Below are 22,680 nucleotides of genomic sequence, written 5' to 3' on the forward strand. Positions count from 1 at the left end.
GGGATGCCTCACTGTCTGTGCTGTGCCTCCCAGAGGAACTCTGCTTTTAAAGGGCTCCTGTATTCAGTCTGGCCCAAGAGGTAATCTCCCTTTCTTCAAGTCATTTGTGCTGTATAAAAACCCTAACCACAGAGAGGCGGAGCAAGATGGCAGCCGAGTAACAGCTTTCTTGCATCTGGGCACCGTGAGTCTGGGGAGATAGATAGAACTCCAGGCATCTCTGGCTGGTGGGATCTGCCTATCATCATCCCTGCGCGGATACTGGGAGTCAGCGAGAGACTTCTGGACCCCAAGAGGAGGACTAAAACAGTGGAAAACCGGCAAGTGGTCCCGTGTGTTCAATCGGTCTAAACCCGCCTGCAACTGTAAGTTCAGTAGCAGTGAGACTGCAAACCAGAAAGGCCTTACCTGTGAACTATTTTGGTGTCTTTGGACTTGGCACGCAGTTGAACTGCCTTGGGGAGAGCCTGAGCGGGAGTGTGGAGAACTTTGGCCGTTGTCTAGGGCCTCAGTCTGAACCGCTGAGCCAGACGGAGCTAATGGTGTTTGGCGTTGGGTCACAGGGAGCCATTGTGAGCGATCTGACCCAGCAAGCTCCGCCCTCAGGGTCACAGAGCTAGAATTGGGTGGGCGCTGGTAACCCACCAACCAAGTAGCCTAAGGGTGGGGTCTGAGCTGCCTTGCAGCCCTAACCCTCAGGGGCAGAGTGAGACCAGTTTTGGCACACTGGGTAAGTGGACAGCCACTTCAGCAGTGATTCCAGCGACAAGCACTTTCCTGGGAAAGCTTCTGCTCAGCAAGTTTACGAGTTCAAAGTGCCTTTTAAGTGGGCTGAAGAGAGATTTAGGGTGTCTACTTACTGGGGTTTGAGAAATCAGCACCCTCCAGTCGTATCAGAACTGTGATTAACATCTCATACCCCAGAAGACCACGTGTTGCCCAGACAATACTCAATAACATATACATACTGCTTTGTTTTTGGTTGTGTTTTTTTCTTTCTTTTTTTTTTTTTTTTGGTTTGGTTGGTTTTTTTTTTTTGTTTATTTTGATGTTGTTGATGTTTTGTTTTATAAGTTCAACCTTTTCCATACAGATCCTTTTTCTTTCTCAATTTTTCTAGTTCAATTATAATTTCCCATTGCTGTCTTTTTCAATAATTAGAACTTCATTTTTGCTAGTGTTTCTACTGCTATTATTTGGTTTTTCACCCAATTTTATCCCATAAAGTTTTCTGTTTGCTTGTTTTGGTTTGATTTATAGCATTTTTGTCTTTCCTCTCTACTTGGTGGAGGTGGGGTACTGTGTCTGATCAGGTTAGCAAAGAGCTGCTGACCTCAAGGGAACCACCCAACTGGGCACCCCCAGAAGGTGGGGTTTTTTTAAGGTTGTGTCAAAGTACACTAGTGTACACCTATATTGTTCTGTCTCCGTCTTTCTGTGATTCTCTTATTTTTGTCAATATTCCTTTTACCGACCCCCTCTCCTTTCTCTATTTTTCTTTTTTTTTCTTATCACTCAGTCCTCCTTTCTTTCATCCCTTTTTTGCTCTTCAACCTTCTCACCCCTCTGGTCCTGTAACCCTTAGTCCACAGGCACGAGAACTTAAAGAGCAAGAGGAAGTAAAAGGAAAATTAGGGCAAGGAAACAGATAAAAGAAACCACTCATGAGGAAGAATCAGCAGAAAACTCCAGGCAACATGAAGAACCAGTCCAGAACAACCCTGCCAAGGGACCATGAGGTAGCTACTGCAGATGATTCCACCTTTGAAGAAATGCTAGGAATGACAGAAAGGGAATTTAGAATACACATGTTGAAAACAATAAAAGAAATGATGGAAACAATGAAGGAAACTGCTAATAAAGTGGAAAATAACCAAAAGGAAATCCAAAAACAGAATCAAATAAGAGATGAATGATATGAAGAATATAAAAAAGATATAGCAGAGCTGAAGGAACTGAAACAGTCAATCAGGGAACTTAAAGATGCAATGGAAAGTATCAGCAACAGGTTAGACCATGCAGAAGAAAGAATTTCAGAGGTAGAAGACAAAGTTCTTGAGAAACTCAGATAGTAAAAGAGGCAGAAAAGAAGAGAGAGAAAGCAAAACATTCACTGTCAGAATTATGGGACTTTATGAAGCGTTCCAACATACGAGTTACAGGAATCCCAGAAGGGGAAGAAGAATGCCCCAGAGGAATGGAAGCCATACTAGAGAATATTATAAAAGAAAATTTCCCAAATATCACCAAAGATTCTGACACACTGCTTTCAGAGGGATATCGGACCCCAGGTCGCCTCAACTCTAACCGAGCTTCTCCAAGACACATTGTGATGAACCTGTCCAAAGTCAAGACAAAAGAAAAGATTCTGCAAGCTGCCAGGAGTAAGCGCCAGTTGACCTACAGGGGCAAATCCATCAGAGTGACCGCAGACTTCTCTAATGTAACTTTCCAAGCAAGAAGACAATGGTCATCTACCTTTAATCTACTTAAACAGAACAATTTCCAGCCCAGAATTCTGTACCCTGCTAAGCTAAGCTTCAAAATTGATGGAGAAATCAAATCATTTACGGATATACAAACATTGAGGAAATTCGCCACAACAAGACCAGCTCTACAGGAAATACTTCAACCTGTTGTGCACACTGACCACCACAATGGATCAGCAGCAAAGTAAGAACTCAGAAATCAAAGGTCAGAACCTAACCTCCACACTGATGCAAAAGATAAAACTAAGCAATGGACTCTCACAAAATAAGACGAATAGAATACTACCACACTTATCAATTATCTCAATAAATGTTAATGGCTTGAATTCCCCACTGAAGAGACATAGATTGGCTGACGGGATTAAAAAACACAAGCCATCTATTTGCTGTCTGCAAGAAACACACCTGGCTTCAAAAGACAAATTAAAGCTCCGAGTCAAGGGTTGGAAGACAATTTTTCAGGCAAATGGAATTCAGAAGAAAAGAGGAGTTGCAATCTTATTTTCAGATACATGTGGATTTAAAGCAACTAAAGTCAAAAAAGACAAAGATGGTCACTTTATATTGGTCAAGGGAAAAATACAACAAGAAGACATTTCAATTCTAAATATCTACGCACCCAATTTGAATGCTCCTAGATTCTTGAAACAGACCTTACTGAGTCTGAGCAATATGATATCCGATAATACCATAATAACAGGGGACTTTAACACTCCTCTGACAGAGCTGGACAGATCCTCTAAACAGAAATTAAACAAAGATATAAGAGATTTAAATGAGACCCTAGAACAACTGTGCTTGACAGACACATATAGAACACTCCACCCCAAAGATAAAGAATATACATTCTTCTCATCATCCCATGGAACATTCTCCAAAATTGATCGTATCCTGGGACACAAAACAAATATCAACAGAATCAAAAGAATTGAAATTTTACCTTGTATCTTTTCAGACCATAAGGCACTAAAGGTGGGACTCAACTCTAATGAAAATGCTCGACCCCACCCAAAGACATGGAAATTAAACAATCTTCTGTTGAATAACAGATGGGTGCAGGAAGAAATAAAACAGGAAATCATTAACTTCCTTGAGCATAACAACAATGAAGACACAAGCTACCAAAACCTGTGGGACACTGCAAAAGCAGTTTTGAGAGGAAAATTCATCGCTTTAGATGCCTACATTCGAAAAAGAGCACATCAACAATCTTACAAGAGATCTTATGGAATTGGAAAAAGAAGAACAATCTAAGCCTAAACTCAGTAGAAGAAAAGAAATATCCAAAATCAAATCAGAGATCAATGAAATTGAAAACAAAAGAATTATTCAGAAAATTAATGAAACAAGGAGTTGGTTTTTTGAAAAAGTAAATAAAATAGGTAAACCATTGGCCAGACTAACGAGGAATAGAAAAGTAAAATCTCTAGTAACCTCAATCAGAAATGATAAAGGGGAAATAACAACTGATCCCACAGAGATACTAGAGATCATCTCTGAATACTACCAGAAACTCTATGCCCAGAAATTTGACAATGTGAAGGAAATGGATAAATATTTGGAATCACACCCTCTCCCTAGACTCAGCCAGAAAGAAATAGAGCTCCTGAACAGACCAATTTCAAGCCCCGAGGTCAAAGAAAAAATAAAAAATATTCCAACCAAAAAATGCCCTGGTCCAGATGGCTTCACACCAGAATTCTATCAAACCTTCAAGGAAGAGCTTATTCCTGTACTGCAGAAATTATTCCAAAAAATTGAGGAAGAAGGAATCTTCCCCAACACATTCTATGAAGCAAACATCACCCTGATACCAAAACCAGGAAAAGACCCAAACAAAAAGGAGAATTTCAGACCAATCTCACTCATGAATATAGATGCAAAAATCCTCAACAAAATCCTAGCCAATAGATTACAGCTTATCATCAAAAAAGTCATTCATCATGACAAGTAGGCTTCATCCCAGGGATGCAAGTCTGGTTTAACATACGCAAGTCCATAAACGTTATCCACCATATTAACAGAGGCAAAAATAAAGATCACATGATCCTCTCAATAGATGCAGAAAAAGCATTTGATAAAATCCAGCATCCTTTTCTAATTAGAACACTGAAGAGTATAGGCATAGGTGGCACATTTCTAAAACTGATTGAAGCTATCTATAACAAACCCACAGCCAATATTTTACTGAATGGAGTAAAACTCAAAGCTTTTCCTCTTAGAACTGGAACCAGACAAGGTTGTCCTCTGTCACCTTTACTATTCAACATAGTGCTGGAAGTTCTAGCCAATACAATTAGGCAAGACAAGGAAATAAAGGGAATCCAAATGGGAGCAGAGGAGGTCAAACTCTCCCTCTTTGCTGACGACATGATCTTATACTTAGAGAACCCCAAAGACTCAACCACAAGACTCCTAGAAGTCATCAAAAACTACAGTAATGTTTCAGGATATAAAATCAATGTCCACAAGTCAGTAGCCTTTGTATACACCAATAACAGTCAAGATGAGAAGCTAATTAAGGACACAACTCCCTTCACCATAGTTTCAAAGAAAATGAAATACCTAGGAATATACCTAACGAAGGAGGTGAAGGACCTCTATAAAAAAAACTATGAAATCCTCAGAAAGGAAATAGCAGGGGATATTAACAAATGGAAGAACATACCATGCTCATGGCTTGGAAGAATCAACATTGTTAAAATGTCTATACTTCCCAAAGCAATCTACCTATTCAATGCCATTCCTATCAAAATACCAACATCATACTTTCAAGATTTGGAAAAAATGATTCTGCGTTTTGTATTTAAACGGAAAAAAACCCCTATAGCTAAGGCAGTTCTTAGTAACAAAAATAAAGCTGGGGGCATCAGCATACCAGAATTTAGTCTGTACTACAAAGCCTTAGTGCTCAAGACAGCATGGTACTGGCACAGAAACAGAGACATAGACACTTGGAATCGAATTGAAAACCAAGAAATGAAACTAACATCTTACAACCACCTCATCTTCGATAAACCAAACAAGAACATACCTTGGGGGAAAGACTCCCTATTCAATAAATGGTGTTGGGAGAACTGGATGTCTACATGTAAAAGACTGAAACTGGACCCACACCTTTCCCCACTCACAAAAATTGATTCAAGATGGATGAAGGACTTAAATTTAAGGCATGAAACAATAAAAATCCTCCAAGAAAGCATAGGAAAAACACTGGAAGATATTGGCCTGGGGAAAGACTTCATGAAGAAGACTGCCATGGCATTTGCAACAACAACAAAAATAAACAAATGGGACTTCATTAAACTGAAAAGCTTCTGTACAGCTAAGGAGACAATAACCAAAGCAAAGAGACAACCTACACAATGGGAAAGGATATTTGCATATTTTCAATCAGACAAAAGCTTGATAGCTAGGATCTATAGAGAACTCAAATTAATCCACATGAAAAAAGCCAACAATCCCATATATCAATGGGCAAGAGACATGAATAGAACTTTCTCTAAAGATGACACACAAATGGCTAACAAACACATGAAAAAAATGTTCATCATCTCTATATATTAGAGAAATGCAAATCAAAACAACCCTGAGATATCATCTAACCCCAGTGAGAATGGCCCACATCACAAAATCTCAAAACTGCAGATGCTGGCGTGGATGTGGAGAGAAGGGAACACTTTTACACTGCTGGTGGGACTGCAAACTAGTACAACCTTTTTGGAAGGAAGTATGGAGAAACCTCAAAGCACTCAAGCTAGACCTCCCATTTGATCCTACAATCCCATTACTGGGCATCTACCCAGAAGGAAAAAAATCCTTTTATCATAAGGGCACTTGTACTAGACTGTTTATTGCAGCTCAATTTACAATCGCCAAAATGTGGAAACAGCCTAAATGCCCACCAACCCAGGAATGGATTAACAAGCTGTGGTATATGTATACCATGGAATACTATTCAGCCATTAAAAAAATGGAGACTTTACATCCTTCGTATTAACCTGGATGGAAGTGGAAGACATTATTCTTAGTAAAGCATCACAAGAATGGAGAAGCATGAATCCTATGTACTCAATTTTGATATGAGGACAATTAATGACAATTAAGGTTATGGGGGGGAAGCAGAAAGAGGGACGGAGGGAGAGGGGTGGGGCCTTGGTGTGTGTCACACTTTATGGGGGCAAGACATGATTGCAAGAGGCACTTTACCTAACAATTGCAATCAGTGTAACCTGGCTTATTGTACCCTCAATGAATCCCCAACAATAAAAAAAAAAAACCTAACCACAGGAATAAAATCCATCACATCCACAATCTCAGGGATTAGTACAGAGGAGGGAAGGGAGAAAATCTTGGGGGTTATATTAGAATTCTACCTACCATAATCACCTTGCCTGTTGTGTTGGGAAAACACTGTAGGAAGGTAAGAAAAGAAATAGGGAGGTTTTTTGCAATAACTTAGGTGAAAAGTGATGGTATCTTCAACCAGGGTGGCAGCAGAAGAGGTGGTGGGTGTGGTCAACTCCAAAAGACCATGAAGCCAGAAGTGTCAGGATGGCATCGATATTGACCTCAGCTACTGCAAAAAATGGAATTGCTATTTGCTGAGACAAAATGTACTCAGGGAGGAATAGGCTTTGAGAGACAAAGAGTTTGGGAGATGTCATTCTAATATGTCTACCTCACATCCAAATGCAGATGTCCAGTAAGCAGTTGTATTTATATACTCAGGAGAGAGGTCTGATCTGGAGATAAAATTTGAGAGTTTCCAGGTTAAAGATGGCATTTAAGACGAGTGGATGAGATCATCGAATGTAAAGAAGAAAGAGGTTTTACGACGGAGCCTTGGAGTAGTTAGAAGTCAGACACTAGGAGAGCTCTGAGAAGATTGGGAAGCAGCTCATAGCTGGGCAGAGAGACAGCTGGGAGAGAGGTGAGTGCCAGGGGAGGGGAAAGGATGCCCAATTGACCTGCACCTGAGACAGAGTGGGCGCCCAGTTCCCCTCCGGATTTGGCAACACCAAGGAGGAGGTTAGAGACCAACAAAAACAGCAGTTTTAGAGGTGTGGTGGGGATAACCCTTCCTCCAGTGGGTTTAAGAGATGAAAAAAGGGGAGAATGGGGGCGGTGCCTGTGGTTCAGTGGGTAAGGTGCCAGCCCCATATACCGAGGGTGGCGGGTTCGAACCCAGCCTCGGCCAAACTGCAACAAAAAAATAGCCTGGTGCTGTGGCAGGTGCCTGTAGTCCCAGCTACTCAGGAGGCTGAGGCAAGAGAATCACCTAAGCACAGGAGTTGGAGGTTGCTGTGAGCTGTGACACCACAGCACTCTACCGAGAGTGGTAAAGTGAGACTCTGTCTCTAAAAGAAAAATAAATAAATAAATAATTAAAGGGGGTGGGGGGGAGAAGGGATGCTGACAGTGGTAATAGAGGACTCTTTGAGAAGTTCTGTGGTAAAGAGAGCAGAGAAAGGGAAGTGCCAGGTTGGCAGGGATGTGGGTGGGGATGTTTATTTTTTAAAGGAATATAAGAGATTACAACATGTTTATGATCAAGTAAAGATAAAAATGATGTTGACATAGGCAGGGGAATAGGGAGAGCCTTGCCTTTGGGTCAGCAGAAGGGGATGGAGATGGTGGGAGAGGGAGGGCCTGGCAGGGGCAGGAACGGGAGCATTTGACCATCCCCTGGGAGAGGCCCAGGCAGGTGGGTGCCCAGGGTGGGAGTGACGTTCTCTTCTAACGGTGTCATTTTTCTCATTAACACAGAATCCTGGTCCTCAGCTGAGATGCTGGAAGGTCAAGGAGAGGCAATAGCTATAGTAGTTCACCAGGAGTGCAGGTGGAGAGAGACAGGAAAAACAGGGTGGAGGTGCAGGCAGGACTGAGGGGCCTCTGGGTGTGGGGTTCTGGATTCCCCTTTCAGTACAGTCAAACCCTTTTCATTTTAAGGAAACCACTACCATGCAGAATAATTTTTTCCCCCTGGAAATTTGACACCAAAGATTTGTGTCATCTTTAGTTAGATTCTTTTTGTCCATGTCAAATTAAATTGGAGTTTCTAGACTTTGTGAGGTTTCATTTGCTTTCATTTATTCGTTTACTTATTTATTTTGTTTTTATGGCCATTGCTATTTCAGGTCCTACTTTCATCAGTTAACTTTTGCAGATCCAATTTTTACTGTTTTTGAAAGTTTGTTCATTTTATTTTATGTTGATTGTTTCTGCCATTTTTCCCCATTATGAATTGGATAAATTATGGTTAGTTTACATGACTTTTTATGAGAAAATAAAAAGTAATTCCCATCAGATGTTTCTGATCTGCTGTAATGTCTCATATTGTATCTTAAATATTGTCAATTCAATTCTTCCCTACTCGTGATCACTTTGGATGCCAAGAGAAAGCAAGTGCTGGGGTCAAAGTGCCCTAAAAAAAAAAACAGCAAAACATACTCTCTGGCAATAAACCTAGGTGGCTAGGAATGTAAGTGAGATCAGACCTGGCTTGATGCCTGGCCTCTTTTGTTAGAAAATTAAATTCTTCCAGTGTAATTAAAAGAGAGCAATAGCCACATAAAAAATATGCCCACATGGACCCCCCAATTTCTGTCTTTCAGAATTCCCAGTTCAACTTAAGTGTTTGTCCTTCCCCTTCCACGTGCTAAGGAAAGAAGTTCCTCTTCAGTCCCAGAAAGGTGAGTCTTGATTAGTCTAGTCCCATCATCGCAATTCATTCTTCTTGCCAGTGATTAGGTGAGAAATAGACAAAGTACACCAATCTAGCCATTAAAAGACCTGACCATCTGCGAGGTCAGAGGACTTCTGGAAATGGCTTTTCTCCCCGACACAACACACCACCAATAAGCAAGGCATCCTCTTCTGGGAAAGAGCCGAATGAGCCAGCGCTGCGTGGAGCTGCAGCAGCCATGCTCAACCACCAGAGGATGCCCTTGGGGACCCGAGTTCTTGAAGATGGTGTCACACCACTGCATTACCAAATATAAGCAATGCTCGGATTCTGCATTTCTCATTTTCTTCCAATTACGTAAAATATAAGATGCTAATAATAATAATACAACTTCATAGTTTACATAACTTTTGGTCAGGTTATTCTGCTACTTGAAACCAAAAAACATTCTTTTTTTTTTTTAGACGGGGTCTCACTCTGTCCCCTAGGCAGGAGTGCGATGGTATGATCACAGTTCACTGCAACCTCTCTAACTCTAACTCCTGGGCTGAAGTCATCCTCCTGCCTCATCCTCATAAGGTGCACACCACTACACCTGGCTAATGTTCTTATTATTTATAGATATGGGGTCTCAGTGTGCTGCCCAGGCTGGTCTGGAATTCCTGGCCTCAACTGATCTTCCTGCCTCAAAGTCCCAAAGGGTTATGAATATAGGCATAAACCACTATGCCCAGTGCCAGAATATTCTTATACAATCTTCATACAGAATCAGGGGGCTGTAAATTGGTGAAGACTGTTATGGAAGTGAACTGCATGTTTGGAAGACAGTGCAGTGGCTGGAGGATTAGAAGGACTGTATTGAGGCCTATTAATTATTAACTCTTTATGCTTGGTTGGTTAGGTACAGACTTCCTGGGCCAGCATTTATACTTTGCTCATTAGTGCTTCCATAGCACTTTGATCATTTACTAGAAGGGCACTTAGCTCTTTTGATTATAGTTAATGTGTACGTTTCTTTTAATATGATGAATTATTTGAGGACAAGGGTCATATCTGCAATCTTTATATCCCCAGGGACCCATGGTGTCTAGCACATAGAAAATTCTCAATAAACAGATGCTGAGGGTCCAATGGAGGAGCAAGAAAGGGAAAAGGTTGGGGTAGGGAAGAAGCAGCCCCCCAAAATGCATCCACCCTCAACACCACCTCCTTGCCACTATCAACACCACCTCCCTTCCACCACGTATGGGGTAAAAAGCTGCCATTGCCATTGTTACAATTTCCATTGCTGCCTCCTATACTTCTCTTGGCCCCAGGAAGGATTTCCCTGCTGGCCAGTGGTATCATGTATGGGGAAGGGAGTGGGAATTCCTTATGTGGCAGTGATTAAATGAGGGTGGGATAGTGAGACAGTTATCTCAAAGAAAAAAATGGAAGAGACTAAAGAGTAAAGCAAGGGTTTTCCCACTAAAATGAAAAAAAAATATAGATGTATATATATGTGTGACTGTGTGTGTGTACTCTATATGTATATATGTATATACTGAGTTGGATATTACCTTCTGTTGACAAGTCTGTGCTGGGTGAATATGAAGTAGAAAGCCCTTACAAGCTGGCTTTGGAAAGGGGAAGGCTGATTGAGTAGGGAGTAGGAAGGAGTTGGACCAGAGGAATGTCTACAAATTAGCTCTTCGGGGAAGGAAATAGCCATAGAGCAAGAGGAAGTTCTTCACTTTGCCTATCCAGTGACCTAAGGAGTCATCTTTAACCTCTTTTCTTCCCTCATTCTTCACATGCCAATAGATTAGGTCTTAACTCCAAAACACATTCTGCAATTTTTTTCACTTGTCTCTGTCTCTGATGCTACCACCCTGGTCCAAGTTGTCATCATGTCTCACCTTATCCCTAAGCATTATCCACAAAGGAGTCAGAGGTACATTTTTGAAATGTAAATAAAATCATGTCATACACATGCTCATGGTAAAACCCTCCAGTGGCTCAAAATCATACTTGGAATAAGAGAGAAATTCCCTTACTTCCTTGATATGAGAAGATGAAAAAGTGATGGGGGCAGGGGTGGTGGGGTGGTGGAATTACTTTCTGTGTCCCTCAGTCCTCTCCATCTCACTTTATTTTCATCACAGCATTTATTATCATCTAAATATAGTTCTACAAATGCCTATAATCTGTCTGCCCTATGGAAGATCAAGGTCCAGGGGAGCTGGGTCCCCATCTATACTGCTCAGGGCCATGTCTTAGTCCATTGTTATAAAGGAATATCTGAGGTTGGTAAGTTATAAAGAATAAAGACTTATTTGACTCATGATTCTGGATGAAAAGTCAAAGATTGGGCATACACCTTTTGGGTCTACTGCTACTTCCACTCATGGCAGAAGAGGAAGGGGTATTGGTGTGTACAGAGATCATATGGCAAGAGAGGAAGCCAGAGAGAGAGAGGCATGTGCCAGGCTCTTCTGAACAACCAGCTTTCACGGGAACTGATAGAGGGGATCAGTCTACTCATGAGGGAACTGCTCAGATGGCCCAAATACCTCTTATTGGGCCCCAGCTCCAAAATTGGGGATCAAATTTCAGCATGAGGTTTGAAGGGGTCAAACATTGGACCAAGCAGGCCATATTTTGGGCAACTACAACAACACCTGACTTATAGTAAGCATTCAGTAAATGAACTTGCAAATATTGCTTTCAGGACCCTAACCCTGAAAATGAGAAATAAAAGTCAGCCATGAAATTCACGAACCTGAGTCTGAGTAGAGTAAACTTTAATACAACTGGGGAAAACTAAAAAAGAAAGCTCTAGCCTCACAGAAATAGTATTAGAGTTATAACAACCACATAGCTCCTTTCTGGGGGACCTAGTGTAAAGAAATCAGGAGGGATAGATGATAGAACCCACTTGATATTCACCCTTCCTACTCACTGTTTCTATTGTACATCCTGAACTCCTACAGCTCCTAGAGTGCCAGGAACAGAAGTGCTCCTTGAATTACCTCTTCCTTTTGGTCTTTAGATATTGAATTATGGGACCCAAACTCATAGGTCTACTTGCTTCCCCGGTGAGGCAAAAAATAAAGTGTGCATTAATGTGTTTAGTAAAAGAAAGCAAATAGTTTATATTTAAGTTTTTAAAAAATTCCCATAAATCATAATTTAGAAGTACAATAAAACTGAAAATATAATCCTTGACAAACAATAAAACAGCAACCTCGGTAGTTCTAATGTAGTGGTTTCAGGTTACTCTCCAAACTGAGAGACACACACCCTTGTTTAGAAGTCATAATGGAGCTGTGACCACCAAAAGTAGAAATATTGACAAGATATTGATTTACAACAACAAAAGGATTAACATCCAATCACAAAGCAATAATTAAACATTAACCTAGAAAAACTCTCACCAAAGTGTTTCTTTAAATCAGCTATTTATGGGAGGGAACCAGTAAACCCAAGGAAGGCTAGAAATCAAAGATTTGGATTTCCAAGATCCAGCTTTACTTGCAAGCACCTAAACTATGCCTCAGTTTCTTCAAGTGTTAAAATCAAGATAGTGATACAATAGTGATACATCTCTCTGACCTGAATTGCTCTGTGAAAATCAAATGAAATAATATAACTTGCATCAGAAACAATACAAGTTTAACTTCGTACAAATAAGTAAATACAGACTTGTTATTACTACGAATACTACTACATAAAACCAGTCAAAACCTTGGGAAGTCAGTCCTGGGCTGGAAGTTGCTGTCTGAATACAGCTTTATATAGGAAAGGAAGTATTAGAAGTAGGCTCTTTTCCTCTGAATACTTAGCATACAAAGAGTAGCAGTCATGAAATTATAATACAGATATGTAAATGAGAAGTCATAACAATCATGCTAATAAGGCCAAGCTGATTCTATGATTACAAGCTGAAAGAAGGCTATAGAGTTTAATAGTATCAAGTATCAGCTCTACAGTCACATTGCTTGAGTGTGAATCCCAACTCCGAAACTTTGATCAAGTTCCTTAACTTCATTGGTAGCCAGCTTCCAAGATGGTTCCCTGGGTTCTCCACTTCCTGGCATTTATGCCCTCCCACATTGTATCAGAGTTGGTCTGTACAGCCTACAGTTCACAGCAGAAGTAGTGGTATAGCAGCCACTTCTGAGGCTTGGTCATTACAGGAACAGTGGCTTCCTGCTTAGTTCCTCTCTTGAATCTTTCATTCTAAGGGCAGGCAGTTGCTCAGTTATTCTAAGAGACCCATATGATGGAGAACTGAGGCCTCTAGCTAACAGCCAATGAGCAAACTCAGAAGTGGATCTTCCAGCCCCAATCAAGCTTTCAGATACATCTTGATTGCAGCTTCATGAGAGATCCTTAGCCAGAACTACCCAGCTAAGTCACTCCCAAATTCCTGATCCATAGAAACTGAGATAACAAATATTTATTTTTTAATTTCTGGGATAATACCTTATGTGGTGATAAGATAACTAAAACACCACCTCAAACTTTCTGTAAATCTTCTGTGCAAATGAAGCAATAATAGAACTTCTCTCAAAGGGTTGTTGTAAGAAGTAAATGAGAAATACATTGAACGTCCCCAGCCCAATATCTGGCACACAGTAAATTCACGTTAGCTATTGTTACATCCTTCTGTGCCTTCTCTTCCAAAACAAGGTGGTCTGGCAGATTATTTATATCCACATTCATCACAGGCCTTGGAACTTCCTTAAGTCATAAAATTTGAACACACGTATCCAGCTCTAGTCAGTCTTTCATACCATTTTTCTTTGACCGTCAATTGGGCAAACAGTTTTTCCTTTTGCTCCCCGATCTATTTCAAGAAGAAAGGCAGAGATTTCTAAGATAGAGAAAGTAAAGGCACATGCTACAGCCAGGGAAATAAAAAACCAAAGTAACTGGCCTGAAAAAGACTAACTCCCTGACCCCATGAGCACCCCACAAGGGCTGACAATAGTTAACTGGACTAACTGGAGTCAACTCAAGCTTTTACAGAGTACGCTGTTTAGAGAGTGTCCCCAGAAATATACAAAGCTTTCATTCAGACTCATTTCTGTGCTTTTAAACCTGAAATAGAGCCTGGACTTCCTCAGGCAAGCTTCATAGATGTTATCTTTTTCTCTCCCTGATTATTCCCATCTCCTTCTCATTTGGGTTTTCTTTTGTTACTGATGGAGAGGTGAGCAGTCCAATTTCCTACATGCTGAAAGGAGATGTTGAGTAAATGTACTGCTAAAGCAGAGAAAAGAAAAAAAAAGAATAGATATAAGTCTATCCCATAGTAAGATTCAACTATAACTATTTGACAACTAACCAAATATGTCAAATCTCAGCCTATTTTATAATGTAAAAGAGGAAATAAAGGAATCATAAATACTGAGTGAGAGGTTTTATTACCACTAAGTCATGAAGATTTCTATAGTTCCATACAAATATTTTTACTTATTTTACTGTTAACTCTCCAGAAAAAATGTTTAAATATACAATATACTTCTATAATAGGAAAATTGAAAAAATTTAAAACAAAATACAATACAGAAGAGGGAGGAAGAGCTTTGAATTTTCTTGGTGAAATAAACAATTTGACCTCAAGGAGTTTTTAGTTTAAGAAAAATGACAATTTTTCAGCCACTCTGTCTCCGTCCCTCTTCCTCCAATCTCTCTTGCTTCCCTCCTCTTCTGGGTGTGTCTAGTTTTGCTAAAGTGAGCATTTCATATGGAAACATTTGACCTTCTCTAGCCAACCTCTCAGGGAACTAACTTAGGTTTGCTCATTTCTTCCTCCTTCCTTTTGTTTGCTGTTTAGTTCTTTGCTTTACAGATAATCTAGGTCTTAGTTTTGTTTTTCTATTGAATTTTCTTTCCTTTCCTTTTTCCTTCCTTTCCCTTCCCTTCCCTCTCCCTCTCTTCTCCCTCTTTACCTTTCATCCTTCCACACTCCCTCCCTTTCTAATTAACCTGTATTTGTTTGACACTAAGCTTTTATTGACAATAGGAAGGGCATTTCATGGGTGATGACTTTGAATTCTTTGTAAGGATGCTGTCCCTTTTTTGTGGCACAGCCCAGGAAAGGTATTGCTGACTTAGTAAAATGCTACATTCCTGAGTTTTCATCTCTGTTCCTTATGATAAGGCAGGAGTTGAAACAAAATGACTTCCCTTTCCGCTTAAACATACACACATGCACATTAAGAAATACAAAAACAAAAATAACTAGAGTGGCAAGTGTAAATAAAATCACCAGGAAACCACATCTCCACCCAGCTGCCCAAGAGGCATCCTTGGCTGCCCTCTCCCTTACCTCCTTATGTGTAACTAGTTCATAAAGTTTAGTTGTAGATCTAACCTACAAATTCTGATCTGCACCCTGAGAGTCCTGGGCTGTTGCCCGTGCTTCTCCTCTAGGGCTCCATTTCAGCCCACTTTGGCTCTGTCATGCCCAACAATTCCATGTGCTTAAAATCTCTCAGTAGTTCTGCATCGCCTACAAGTGAAAGTAAACTCCTGTTTCTGACGTCTGCTTTCCTTTCAGCCCCAGGTCCTTCTATAATCCCTGAACAGAGGACATGACGCTGTGTCTTTGTGTTGACACACATTTTATGGAAAACCTTACCTCCTGAAACTGAGGGAAAATATTCAAGCTTCTCCACAAAAGAAACTTCTTAGATGTATGAGAAGACTTCCCTGGCTTTCCCAGAAGTAGTCCTTCTAAACCCCCAGGGAAGTTTGCTCAGACATCTCTAAATGATGTTTTTGAATCATAGGAGTAGTTAGATGGAGACACCTGAGTCTCTCAAGAGAACATTTTTGAAATTTAGGCTCGACACATGTAGCTCAGTGGTTAGGGTGCCAGCCACATACACTGGGGCTGGTGGGTTCGAACCCGGCCCAGGCCTGCTAAACCACAATGAAAACTATAACAAAAAAATAGCTGGATGTTATGGCGGGCACATAAAGTCCCAGATACTTGGGAGGTTGAGGCAAGAGAATCGCTTAAGCCCAAGAGTTGGAGGTTGCTGTGAGCTGTGATGCCAGGGGCCTCTAGCGAGGGCAGGCAACATACTGAGACTCTGTCTCAAAAAAAAAAACAAAAACATAAAAACAAAGACATCTACTCAAACTTTACTTGGAGAAGAGTTTAGGTGATGTTTAGGGGAAATAGCAAGACAGCCCTCCCCCGCCTATACTCTGTTTTGGGAAGCAAAAGAGATTCCCAAAGTTAACTCTAACAAGCCTTACAGTCATTTCATTGCCTATTTCACAGTGCGTATTAAAATTCCATGTTCCCTCTAACTTTCCTTAAGGAAAATTCTAATAACTACAGTTTCACTCATCCTTTCAGTTATAACGTGATGGTGCAGTGACATTTTGAAGACAAATAGGTATCCAAGTTACTTCAATTCTTATACATATGTGTATATATAACAAATCACATTTTTAAAAATTTTCCCACCAGACAAACTTCTTAATATTAGGGACCTTATATTAATATTTATAAAACTTAATCTTTGTACTTGTAGCAACTAACACAATGCCTGGAGCATAACGTAAATCCTATAAATACGTGTATTAATTATATAAATGGCCCATCCTTTTCCTATAAAGCTTTGTGTGTGCGGCCTAAAAAGTATTGCTTTATGAAAATACAGGTAGGTTGTATTTTAACAATCCATGAGAAAGAGTTAAACCTAAGTGGACTGATGTCTGTCATTTAACAGTTTAAAATGGCAGTCACTGCTGGTTTCTTTAACTAAATTTAATTAGCCATAGATTAACCCATTCAGTTGTTTAACCTTTGGCGGCTTTTCCCTGACCCACAAATTGCAGGGCAAACATGGTTTTGATAGCTCTACAAACTAATTCTTATCTCGCACCTTGAAATCTGGATAAGATCCCTTCAGTATGCAAGCACTGATCACAAATTTCCTGATTGAACCTTCCAGAGAGAATGCTTTATTTAGTTGGCCAACTAACTGAGGGAGTGTGTAATGCTGAAATGAAAGCAAGTGTTTAAAAGGAAAGTGGGTCCAGAGGGTCCTAGACTAGTTATTCTCGCTTGCTTGCATCCAATATTCCATTAACTGAGTGTTTTGTATTAAAGCGAAACTAGAACATTCGGACAAGCTAAAAAGACATGAAAGTGGTTTCAAATGAAAGAATCCACCAAAGCATCACGATTCTAGCCCTTTCTGCATATTACCATGCACAACAGCTGTAATATGTAGCTCAGCAATCCTCCTACATTGATCAAACAGTTCCTTCTCTGCACCTCACCCTCCATCCAATCCATGAGTTTCCTCATTCCCTGAAGGAAACAACCCAATTTCCCTGACCGTTGTCTTTTTTCCAAACTGTATTTTAGGGCTTTCTTTCTCATTTTCCCCATCTTCTTAAGACGTCTTTACTGCAATGTTGGGCATCATTAAACACCTTTTTTTCCTTTGAAGATGATGGCCAGAAACTTTAAAAAAATAATAATTATATATATTTAAATTTAAGTTTTTTTAAGAATCTGAGGATTTCCCTCTAATTTCGGAAAGTATGTATTTGTTATACACAACAAAACCTAACAAAACGTGGCAGCTGCAAGTCTTGCCTTTTAAGTGCTGGAGCCCCAGCGAAGTGAATGCAGCCACGCGCAGCAGCAACCCCAGAGAAGCCTTCACAGCTTCACCCAGAAGCTCTGGTCCGAGCCCCCGGGAAAAACCCTTGTTTCCCTTCCTGTGATAAGACGGAGCCTGAACTGATCTCCAATTGTCTTATCTTCTTTCAAGTGTTTCAAACTTACCGCTTTTGTTCAGCAGAACCACGGGCACGGTGATGATTGTGACCAGCGCAGCAGCACCCAGCAGTCCCAGGAGAACCTTCCACGGTGTCTGCAAACCGGTCAAGTCAGGGCCAGTTAGAGGGAAGCTTTTGGCCCCAGTGTGGGTTAAGAGGGTCGGGGCCTGGGTTGCTCCAGAGGCAGCGGGATTTGCGGATGGGAGCGCATTAGGAGAGAGAGACGGTGGACTGGAAGTGTTTGGAGCGCGCCAGTGAAGAAGAGTTTGCGAAGGCGGATACCCTTGAACTTGCGGCCCCTGGTCACGTTAGTGTTTGTTTCCCTACCTCTGTTCCGATACAAGAGTGCATTTTGTGGGTTGCTCTCCGAAACCTCCAAGGCTCGGTGCCTAGGTCCCAAGTGAAACCCCACGAGTCCGAGAACGAAGCGAAAGTCCTTGGGACTTCCCTTCACCTGTCAGAGGGTGGCCCTGGGGCTTCTGCCTAATGGGAATCCCTGGTTGGATTTCTCGAGCTTTGGGGCAGTTTGGGGGAGAGTTTGGCGTAGGGGTACCTACTCACCTTCATTGTAGGCGTCTCCTCCGAAGGGAGCTTTCCCAGAGGAGCGCAGGCAGAAGTCACTGCCAGTCGCGGAGCCGGGCGTCCTGCTCGCAGCTCCCGGACGCGGAGTCACTGGGGGCTGGAAAGTTTCGGCCCCAAGTTAAACATTAGTGAGAGCGCAGCCCGCTCGGTTTAAAGGCTCCGCCGGCAGGCTGCGGGGCGGGCGGCGCGGGCGGCGCGGGAGAAGGCGCTCAGGGCGCAGGGCGCGGGGCCCCGGCATCCCGGTCGGGGGGCGCCCGCGAGGCGCCTCCTCCGTACGGCGCGGGGCGCGCAGGGTGCTGGGGGCCCCGAGGACCAGCCGGGGGTGGCGATGGCGAGCGCCGGGGCACGGGTGTCGGATGCACAGACCCAAGTGGGCAGTGCCGGGGGCCTTGGGTCTGTTTTAGCTGAAATGGAAGTTGCCACTCAAATCCGGCAACAGTGGACAGGTGAGAGACCGAGGCCCAGAGAGGGCATGGGGCTTGGCAAACCCACACAGCTCACTGCTGGGATCTGGAGCTAAAACTCAGGCCTGCCAGTGAAAGGTAGGTTGGTATTGGGAGGTGGGGCGAGTAGGGTATCTGCGGGAAAGAAATTCTCATAATCCTGAAAAAAGTGCTGCCATTTTAGAAAACAAGCAACCTCCTCCGTAGACACCTGGACAGCTTCAAGGGCAGAGTTTCTGGGAAACACCCTACCACAAACACCGAAAATCCTGGCGGCACTAGAGAAGAGCCTCTGGCAGAAAGCTGGGCTCACTTCCCCATTCCAGCTGTACTGATAAAGCTAATAAAAGCCTTTTGCAACTGAGTGGGAGCTGAGCTGACACCTGGTCAGTCAGTCTCCATTCCACTTTTCCCCTCTATTAAATCAAGTCATTCCTTGTTTCTGGACTGGACTCCTCTCCTTCCCGGCCGCACCCTTACCCTGGTTCTATGCCAGAACCTCTCTCTATCTATGGCTGTACGCTGTCTGGAAGGCACAAAAAGAAAAGATGACCTTTTTTTTTTTTTTTTCACCACAGAGGGAGACCTCTTTCCCACTAGAGTACAGTGGCTTACTGCAACTTTAATCTCCAACGCCTAGGCTCAGGGGATCCTCCTGCCTCAGCCTCTTAAGTGTCTGGGACTACACGGAGGTACCAGCACACCTGGATAATATTTTCTATTTTTGGTAGAGAGGGGGTCTTGCTCTTGCTCTGGTTGGTCTCGAACTTCTGGCCTCAAGTGATCTCTTTCCCCACTTAGGCGTGGCATGGGCCTCCCAGAATGGTTGGATTGTTCACTTTTGAATGGCACTGAGAGGCCGAGTATCTGGTGTCACCCTCAGCAAGGAATTTCCAGCTTGTCTTGCAGGGTTACTGTTCATTAAGATGCCACAAATGAAGTACTGACACTTCTGTGGAACTTGACCTTTTCCCAGGTGCTGCTCTGAGCATGTTCTTTTTTACAGGGAAGAAGCCTGTGCACAGAGAAGTTAAGTGATTTGGCCAAGTCATTCAACTTGGAAATATTGGAGCCTGGAATTAATCATGTTCTGAAATCACTACTCCACCTGGTCTCTCATCCTTCAGTCTTGTAAAAAGTTTTGCAGAAGAGAATAGGTCACATATGGCTTCTCTTCCCATTTATTACATGCATCCACAGATATCTGAGTGGTTACAATGTGCCAGAGTCTCTTCTAGGTGCTGGAGATAAAGTGGAACAAGAGAGGTCAGGTCAGTACCCTTGGCACTTTCAGTGTAAAATACACAGTTAAACATTGCCTTTGGGGCCTCTCCATAATTACTTTCTGTCTTGAGGATAAGAACACCTACCCAAGCATACCCTCTCTGTCCAAAGAGGTAAAGATTAAAAGCACAGAATCTAAGGAACATTAACAAATGATTAGGAACAAATTTGTTTCATACCTAATTTCTAATATAGACATTGCTTTTGAACTCAGCCATCTTTCCCCCTTTTGCCCACTAATTGCTTATAAAACATAAATGTCCTCACTCATTCCCAAATTGAACTCTTTATCTTCTCCAGTAGCCTCACCTCACTCTGCTGGATAATCTCTATCTGCATTAAAAGTATCCCCATCCACTGCTTATAAAAACTAAAATCTTCAATCCTCATAGTTCTTCTTTTCCACTCTTCCTTGGGCACCAGTTTCTTTCAATTCTGCCTTTGCTAAGTATTGTATCTCTAAACTGCTGAGGAAGGTGAGTCAAGAGTTACTGGAACCCGTGACCTGTTGCTATGAAGAGAGGCCCTCCAGCAAGGACTCTTCGTAATTTGGGCACTCAGTAATGGTGGGAGCCATATTGGCCTTAGTGAAGGAAGTCCTTAGGGTTGAGACTGTGCTTAACCTGCATGCCTGCACCAGGATCTATGCATTCAGCAAGCCCAGGGAAGGTGGAGGTGTTGGGGTTCAAGCAGTTGTCTGTGTCCGTGGCTCTTGGACCCACCAAAGCAAGGGAAGTATGGAACAAAATTTATTGAGTTAGACAAAGATAGGTTTACAGAGTAAGAGCAAGATACATTCTCCATAGACTGTGACAGGCCCCTTGCTGTGGCAAAAAGACTGTTAATGGGCTGGGTTCTCTTTCTTACCTTCTGGACTGGTTCCTCCTTGTGGTACAGATGTTACCATGGAACCACTTTGATGGACAGTTAACAACATGGTAATTAGCTATAAGTCACTTTCCAAATCCTGTTGTGCCTCGGCTGCCTGGCCCTGGGCATTCCTCCTTCCCCAGTTATGGTAGTCAGTTACTCAGGATAGGATCAAGGTGGGGCAGCACTAAGATGGGCCATTCTTGTCCTTCCCAGGTGGGGCAATTGCTCCAGGCAGCCCCAAGGCTGAGCACCCATTTTGTCCTTTTTCCCTAGGAGACCCAGAATTCTTTTTTTTTTTTTTTGAGACCGAGTCTCACTCTGTCACCCTTGGTAGAGTGCCGTGGTGTCACAGTTCACAGTAACCTCAACCTCAAACTCTTGGTCTTAAACGATTCTCTTGCTTCAGCTTCCCAAGTAGCTGGGACTACAGGCGCCCGCCAGAACACCTGGCTATTTTTTGTTGCAGTTGTCACTGTTGTTTAGCTGACCCAGGCCGGGTTCAAACCCGCCAGCCTCAGAGTATGTGGCTGGCTCCGTAACCACTGTGCTACGGGTGCAGAGCCGAGACCGAATTCTAACTACGTACCTAACAGAGGGAGGTTGGCTGACATCCACCCAACAGATCATTTTGTTTGTTCTCTGGAGGATATTCCTTGAGACACAAATATCTCCACACTCCTATGCATTTCAAGAGACTTTATCACATGCCACTCCCACCTCGACCTCTTTGTTGCCAATCTTTCAATCTTGTTTTTTTTCCAAGTTCTTATGGAACCAGCTGGCCAACACATTAGCCACCACTTATGAGTCAGTGTAGCTCTTCTCTCAGACCATGTCTTTTCATGCAAAAAGCAGATGTACTGCTCAAAGTGCTGTCCACCAGTAAGATTTCCCTTTCTACTGTATTTCATGGCATCCCTGAGTGGGTGTTAGATACAGCAGCCATCTACTAATTACTAGTGCCAGCTTACTTTGCATAAGGCTGACTCTTCTGCTTCTGTTGCCTGCTTCTAGGGAACTCCTCACGAAGCTATGGGTATGTGTTGAGGGAGAGATGTTGAAGCAGTGGGAGAAGGCCACATGGAGTCTAAGTTCTCTGTGCCTGTGAAATTCTCGTACCTTGTGGACCTGCTGGGCTTATCTCCTATATCACACAGATACCATTTTATTGTTTCTGTACATCCCTAATTTCATCATCTGGCGGATGATGAAATTCATCAAGTTCATAGTGAATAGCTAGGTTATGCAGTTACTTGGTGTTATGGGTTGAATTTTTTTTTTTTTGACCCTCAGTAGAGTGCTATGGCATCACAGTTCACAGCAACGTCAAACTCTTGGGCTTACGTGATTCTCTTGCCTCAGCCTCCCAAGTAGCTGGGACTATCAGTGCCCTCCATAATGCCCGGCTATTTTTGTTGTTGTTGTTGTTGTCATTGTTACTTAGCAGGCCCCAGCTGGGTATGAACCCGCCAGCCCTGGTGTATGTGAGCAGCACCCTAATCCACTGAACTATGGGCCCTAA

At 42.4% G+C, this 22,680-nt stretch overlaps 1 protein-coding gene and 1 long non-coding RNA gene across 2 annotated transcripts in view; one reads left to right on the forward strand and one right to left on the reverse strand.

The window, feature by feature from the left end:
* Positions 1 to 18,667, reverse strand: part of DPP4 (dipeptidyl peptidase 4) — a 90,971-nt gene extending 72,304 nt beyond the window's left edge. The window contains exons 1-2 of the mRNA XM_053596760.1: positions 18,538 to 18,667; positions 17,984 to 18,071 (exon numbers count right to left, since the gene is read on the reverse strand). Of these exons, the coding sequence (XP_053452735.1) occupies positions 17,984 to 18,071; positions 18,538 to 18,543 (94 nt within the window). The 5' untranslated portion in view covers positions 18,544 to 18,667. The remainder of the gene's footprint in view (positions 1 to 17,983; positions 18,072 to 18,537) is intronic.
* A 299-nt stretch (positions 18,668 to 18,966) lies between these two features.
* On the forward strand, positions 18,967 to 19,448 carry LOC128589898 (uncharacterized). The gene is made up of 2 exons (XR_008381153.1): positions 18,967 to 19,100; positions 19,186 to 19,448. It is a non-coding gene; the product is annotated as an uncharacterized LOC128589898 (long non-coding RNA).
* Positions 19,449 to 22,680: the final 3,232 nt, after the last annotated feature.

This window comes from Nycticebus coucang, chromosome 7, assembly GCF_027406575.1.
Source record: "Nycticebus coucang isolate mNycCou1 chromosome 7, mNycCou1.pri, whole genome shotgun sequence".
In the NCBI taxonomy this organism is placed as follows: domain Eukaryota; kingdom Metazoa; phylum Chordata; class Mammalia; order Primates; family Lorisidae; genus Nycticebus; species Nycticebus coucang.